Below are 6997 nucleotides of genomic sequence, written 5' to 3' on the forward strand. Positions count from 1 at the left end.
GTACGTGGAAGAAAGTACATGTGTGTAGTCTAGGCTGTCGGTCCGCTGCCGTTGTGACGCGCATGACGTAATCTGATAAAGATGAGGGGTTCTCAACGTGCCCAGATAACAGTAACCGTATTAAGTAAGTCGATGGGAGGGGCTCATTGATGGGAAATAAATAAGAAGGGCCGGTAGTTGGTTGCTTGTCTTTCAGAGATGCAGTGAGCGCGGATGATGCGGTTTCCGGGAGAGCAGATCCAGTGACGAGTGGGACAAGTTGAACATTTGACTGTGTCCTGGATGATCTGAGCGTGTACCTGCAGGCTGCTCTCAGGCTGATCCTCTGCAGAACACGCCCTCATAGAAAAGGTAGAGACACCGTGCTGCTTACCTGAAAACAACAGCCCCAATGCTCCACCTGGGGCTCACACCACCAGACACCTACCAAATGAAATTAAAACGAGTTAATTTCCACAAACTTTGGTTTATCCCGAGGAACTGTATTCACGTCTGTAGCTGGGAGCTGCTGGACACCCAGCGGGATTCGAGAGAGAAGTAAGGCTGGTTGTTGCAACAGCAGAGCGTTCACCCACCGGCTGGGCTGAGCACCATGAGTAGGAAGGCACGGCGCTGGATTTTCCATTTCTTCCTTTGCCTTGGAGTATTGTATCTGAAGATCGGGTGAGTTAGGATGTGCTGCAAGTTGGCTGTGCACTTTACATAGGCGCAATTAAGTTTTCAAAGTGAATGCTGGGGAAAAAAATCTTGGTGAATTTAAGAAAATTAGTAATGTTAATAGCCTGCTTCATACTTCTGACAGATTCTGCAGAGCTGTAGAAAAACGAGGGCCCCCAAAGTGAGATGAAGGGTGCGAGTGGGGTATAGTTTAATTCATGTACCTTTTTGAAGCATTGTTTTAGGACTGTCACCAGACCTGTGTATATTTCCTAAGATGAATGTCCCCACAAAGGTATGTAGTAAAACACCTGCGGAATTTAAATTGTACTTCTCACCTTTGCCGCAGGGGCCTGTCGTCGGTGGTTGCACTGGGAGCGAGCATCATCTGTAATAAAATCCCCGGCTTGGCCCCCCGTCAGAGGATTATTTGTCAGAGCCGACCCGACGCGATCATAGTGATCGGAGAGGGAGTTCAGATGGGCATCAACGAGTGTCAGTTTCAGTTTAGACACGGACGCTGGAACTGCTCGGCCCTGGCAGAGAGGACCGTGTTCGGCAAAGAGCTCAAAGTGGGTATGTCGTACTTGGATTTTATTTCAATAAGCAATGTACTACGGGGGGAAACTACATGTTTACTAATTTACTTTGTTTTTTTCCTGTCAATAAATTGGTAATTTCCCCACATTATTCTATGGGCTTCTGTGATGGGTTTAAAGTAGGGCCTGGCTGTAATTGTTATGTGCTCATATGACTATGCAGACGGACATTCTTATAGGAGTCTTACAATGACAGTGCAGTTGAGTATCATTCTAAATGTTACTTCAGAACTATTATTATTGCTGTTTGACTAAAGGGTTATTATTACACAAAGAGCTCCACTTCATCAATGAGTTCTTCTTCCAAAGTGCCATAAAAGACCTTGTTGAGAAGTGACACAACAAGCCAACTTATGCAGAATTATCAAGGCGGTCCCCCCCCCACTAAAGCATGGGATGACGGCGCAATGTCCACGAGCAGGCTACCATAAATAAGACAGGATAGGGTCATAGAGACACAGAATATGAGATGACTGACAAAATCAGGAGTAGCCTACGTACGCCACAACAACAACAAAAATGCTACTCAGTGCGCCCCATAAAACATTAAAACACACACACAAGGGCAGTCCCTCCAGGATTTCACAGCCTTTAGCTTGTTGTGGCCCAAAATGCCTGAATTTTGCAGGAGATTTTGTAACAAATTGCTATAAAAGTTCTAATGTTCTTTGTATGTTTTGTTACAATGAAGTTGCAGAAGACAGTGAAATTTGCTTAGATTTTGTTTTGTATAGTTCTTTAAAAATAAAAGGGAAATTTGTTATGGGGAAAATAATAATTATTACTATTAATTATTAACTCTGGGCTAAGTTTTCCTTGGAACCTTACCAAAAAGGCTCAGGATGCTGCAAGTGTTGTATAATATGAAAATGGCTGGTGGATTTAAAACAAAAAATAATAATTTATTGAATGAACATATCTGTCACTGTCAGTGGCCTGGGACACACAGTCATACAGTTTGATAAAAGACTTATTGAACTTTAACTTACTCTTACATTTACAATAACAGGGGTAGCTGTCCTCAGTTTAGGTCATCCTGTATGTCTCATTTGCAGTTTGGGGGATGACTGCTGGGATTGTCGTGAGTTATGAAAATGCGGGGGCCCCCAGCTGCCAATCAGTAGCTTCCAGTTACGGGGGCCCCTCATTGGTCCGGGCCCGTGAGCAAGGCTTACCAATAGTTACGCGTCAGTTGTTCAGACAAGTCATTATGCCTTGATTTTGATAGTTACAATGCTCATAAGATTGTTTTCAACTATTAAAATAGTTATTACTGAGAAATAACTTGTTTTTTTATATATATGCATAATATTACACCAGCACCTTGATCACTTTTTATTGCACACAGATAGTCAATAAACCATGTTTTCTTGATGCACTCAGTTAGATGTTACGTTCACTGTTTGCACTCTACTGTCTACGTAAGTCTTTAGGAAGTTTTGTAAATTGTAATAATTTGGCTAAAAATAGTACAAAAAGGCATCCCTCCGAAGTACTGGCTCATATGCATCTGCTCCTGGTGGGAAAAAGGAGCCACAGATTTGATCCTGTGTATGGAACAAGGCTGGAGGCCATTCTCGCTCCAAAAACAGGACTGCGGAAATAAGTGAAGAATCATGTTCAACACACGAGTATTCCACTGTCTTGTCCTCTGAGCTCACCCTGTCATCTCAGAGAAAGAGATGCAGAGCGTGGGTGGCATTTTTCACTTTGTGGATTAAAGCTCACTTCTTCACTTCTTGTTTGAGCTTTTTTAATAATGCTGATTAGAGCGCTGTAAAAGATAATCTTATATTATAGTATATTGCCTAAAATGGTTGTACTATTAGCTTAAAAAAATAAGAGTACAGTCTGGATGACCGTTGCGCTTGTTTTACCAGTGTGATTAGCTGCAATGCTCTAACACTGTAAGGTATATAGTTTGATGTGTGAATGAGTGGGCCTATGATCATGACTACATACTGGTACTGCGTGCATTTCCTGGACCTTGTAACATGCAGACCTACGTGCTCTTTATCTACTCTCAGCTAAACCACCGTCATATGTTCATAAAATACTTTTCCCCTGAAAGCTTCAAGTTCAGACAAGTACTCTCTTCTAGGCTTACAAATGTATCTCCAGGCCATGCAGCGTTGGCAGGGGACGTTTATGTAGAATGATTTTAGACCGCTGCTTCAGGAAAGACCTACACTTTTTTATACACATCCTTAGATTTAAACAAAGGTCATGTATTCATTGAAGAATCCAAATTTTACCTAAATTAAGATGAGAGTCCAGGTGGACGGCTGGAGCGCCACTCGGGTCTAGCAGCCCTGCACAGAGTCTGTCTTAATCTATTGTTTTGTTTCAGCAGACTGGAACACTGATAAATGATAAAATATATAAATTTGGGATGGTTGTTGGCAGTGATCCAGCAATCTACAGTATTCTCCCCCACCTGCCAAATTTTCTTTTTTTTAAAGTAACTCACTGTTAGGTAGATCAGAGTGAGTTTAATATCTCAGGTTTACTGGTTTGATGCCAGTATGCCATTTTGCACTTAGAGATTGTTCTTTCAATAAAAAGTGAATGTGAGCATGATGGCACGGCACTAAAAGAACAGTTCCACATACATTTCAGTGTTTGAAGGAGAACCATTACCTTACATGTCTAAAATGTTTGCAGTTTAATTGTTTAAGATAATGATTTTGTTAGAGCATTTTTGCAAATTATGGTCATTTTTGGATGCTTTTCACATGTGCTCCAACAGGAATTATCTCCATTTTAATTAAAAAACACATTTGACCTGAAGCACTTAGATTTATGGAGTGGAAATCCATCTATGTAGGGAGGCTCTGCATGCCTTTCAGACTCACTTCACAGGGTGGATCCCAGTGTTACGGCGGTTCGGACAAGGGCCAAAAATGATGCCTAAACATTTAATACTTTATCTCCCTCTGAATGGTCTCAAAACAATCATCTTTACCAGTCAAACGTACTCTGCAGATTAATTGGTGACATAATGGTCCTGCAGGTTCTCTGATCACACAGACAGACAATAAAACTGGCCCTCCTCCCTCTGCAGAGCTTTGCCCCAATTCATTCCAAACTGTTCCATTATATTTTATAGCTTCCTCATGAAGTTTCTCTGTTTTTAAGAGAGCTTGATTAAAGAATTGGACTTGGCTTGGTTCATGTAGTTTATGATTTGGTTTGAAGCAGCTATGCCAGGTATGTAAGGAGTCTTGACAGTGCTTGAAATAGTGAATCCTGTTCTCTGCAATCATGATTTGAAATGTATTTTCTCTTTTTTGCAGGCAGCAAGGAGGCTGCCTTCACCTACGCTATCATTTCTGCCGGGGTCGCCCATGCAGTCACTGCGGCCTGCACCCAGGGGAGCCTAAGCGGCTGCGGCTGCGACAAGGAGAAACAAGGTTTTTACAACCAGGAGGAGGGCTGGAAGTGGGGCGGCTGCTCTGCAGACGTCAACTACGGCCTGGGTTTCTCTAAGGTGTTTGTGGACGCACGGGAGATCAAGCAGAATGCCAGGACTCTTATGAATTTACATAACAACGAAGTGGGACGCAAGGTATGCTTTTGTTATTCTTTAGTCTAACTTTTGTCATTTATTTTAACAGATACAGAAATCCACTTTAGTTTATACTTCATCATAATGACTTGACAGTAAGTCATTTACAGTTGATGCTTTCAGAAAAATCAAGACTCATAGGCACCATGTGCAGGATTTTCCTAACAAAACAATGTATAGTCTAATACAACAGTACTCCCTCTCAAATGACCCACTAGAAGTGTGTAGTGGTGTCTGTATCTGCAGATGCCCTGCCATCTGCCTGGACTTTTCCTTTTCTTCTTATTGTACTGTTCTGGGTATCAGCCTTTTGCCACTAGGGAACCACCTAAGCTCAGTGTGCAGGATGTGGGGGTTGGACTCTATAAAAACGTAGATACCAGGTGCCAGAATGCATCCAAGAGGAATCTAAGAAAATGGTGGACACAGCACAGTGCCAAAAAAAGCTAATATAGCAAACTGAAATGGTAAGCAGACAAAGCTTGTTCCTAAACGAGACTAAATAGTTGGCTTTTACTGGCTGCAGGTTGACAGGTGCACGGCTCTTGAGTCGCTCCAGTATGTGATACTGTATGTAGTACTCTATGATGGCAACCGCAGTTATGGGGGCATCCTACTCATTCTGGCTTCAAGCCCTGACCAAATATATAAGCATTCGTCAATAAATTAAGTCAAAATGATTCATCCTCTACAATAGACCCACATTTTCCTTATACACACATGTGAGCAGTGTACAATTAAAAAAAACATGTTGCACAGAGAGCATTACAGAGGTACTCCCAAAAATCTAACATGCATACCGTATATGATAATATGAAGGAAGAAGATTAGAATTTGACATTGTTTTGTTTTTTTTAAACCGTTTTCTATATGCACTGCGTAACTTTCTGTTCACAGTTGCAAAAGCTATTCCAGCATGTCCTGGGCAAGGGGAAGGGTACGCCTTGGCGCCAAGGTGGCCCCATGGACTAAAAACCTAGTAAACGGAGCATTTGTAACCTCACCCTTTGGTTTTGGGGACTGATATTTTAAAGCCAATGTGGCAATTTGGCCATTGCCATCTTGTTGTTTTTTTAAAACCTCACATGACGATTTTTGTGCAAGAGGGTGGTGCTTGGGAGAATGATGTGGCCAAGCCAGTGTTTTTTATGATTGCAATGCGCTGCCCTAAGCTAAACCAAAAAGGAAAGTTGCAGATTTTCAACCCTTCTGAAGTGAGACAACCAGTGGAGATTTACCGCTGTGTAAACACGGACCTTCAGATACTGGAGACATTCATTTGCATGTACAGAAATTCAGCAGACTTTCCCTTAAGTTTCCAGCTAGCGGTAGCTGGCAGAATCTTAATCAAGACATTTTAGGTGACCAAAATGTTCCTGTTAACTGAAGTAAAAACACAGTCAGAGGGTCACAGTTTGACAGATCCACCCACTGCTTTTTTAAATTGACAAAATTAACATCTTTTTTGATGAAGACAAAACAATATAGAGTCAAGGGGTAACCGTGTCTGACAAGATGCACATTGAGGACCATGAGCATATAGCCAGACTCAGATGTTGTTTACCAATGCACAGACGGAGGCAGCCACTATCCACAAAATGGCCCCATAAGAAAGCAATTTATTGGAAAAGCCACAGCAGACACATGATAGCTTAGTGGAAGTCCGAGGTAAACTTTCAAGAATCCTGTACTAATCCTTGATAACCCACAGTTTTCTGGCTAAGGTCGGTAAGAGTCAAATTTTAAAGGTTTACAATAACTTATCTGCAGTTCATGTGTCCTGAACATTAAATAACATAGCATTTAAAGGAATGGTTTAATTTTGGGATAAATGCTGACAAGAGTTGGTTAAGGAGATTCTCAGATATGTACAGTATGTTAAATATACAAGTGTATATACAAAGCTACAGCCAGCAGCATGTTGGCTTATGAAGCTAAGTTATATTATGTTATCATAAAGACTTGAAACAGCTAACCTGGCTCGGGTTGGATAAAACAAAACAATTTGAAAAGGATACCTTGGGCTCCAAGAAACTGTGATGACCACTCTTAAAGTTCAAAAATATAGTAATGACAGCTAGTGTTTAAAAAGGTTATGCAGTCCAAATTCAAACTTCTGAAAAGAGTAATCTCCCCAGCCCCTCCTGCCCAGTGTCAAAGGGGGGGGGGGGGG

The 6997-nt window shown here is 41.6% G+C and overlaps 1 protein-coding gene across 1 annotated transcript in view; it reads left to right on the forward strand.

Moving 5' to 3' along the window:
- The first annotated feature begins 202 nt into the window (after positions 1-202).
- The window catches only part of wnt7aa (wingless-type MMTV integration site family, member 7Aa), a 21807-nt gene continuing 15012 nt past the window's right edge, over positions 203-6997 (forward strand). The window contains exons 1-3 of the mRNA XM_032514581.1: positions 203-663; positions 1007-1233; positions 4553-4824. Of these exons, the coding sequence (XP_032370472.1) occupies positions 593-663; positions 1007-1233; positions 4553-4824 (570 nt within the window). The 5' untranslated portion in view covers positions 203-592. The remainder of the gene's footprint in view (positions 664-1006; positions 1234-4552; positions 4825-6997) is intronic.

This window comes from Etheostoma spectabile, chromosome 4 (assembly GCF_008692095.1).
Source record: "Etheostoma spectabile isolate EspeVRDwgs_2016 chromosome 4, UIUC_Espe_1.0, whole genome shotgun sequence".
NCBI classification, from domain to species: Eukaryota; Metazoa; Chordata; class Actinopteri; order Perciformes; family Percidae; genus Etheostoma; species Etheostoma spectabile.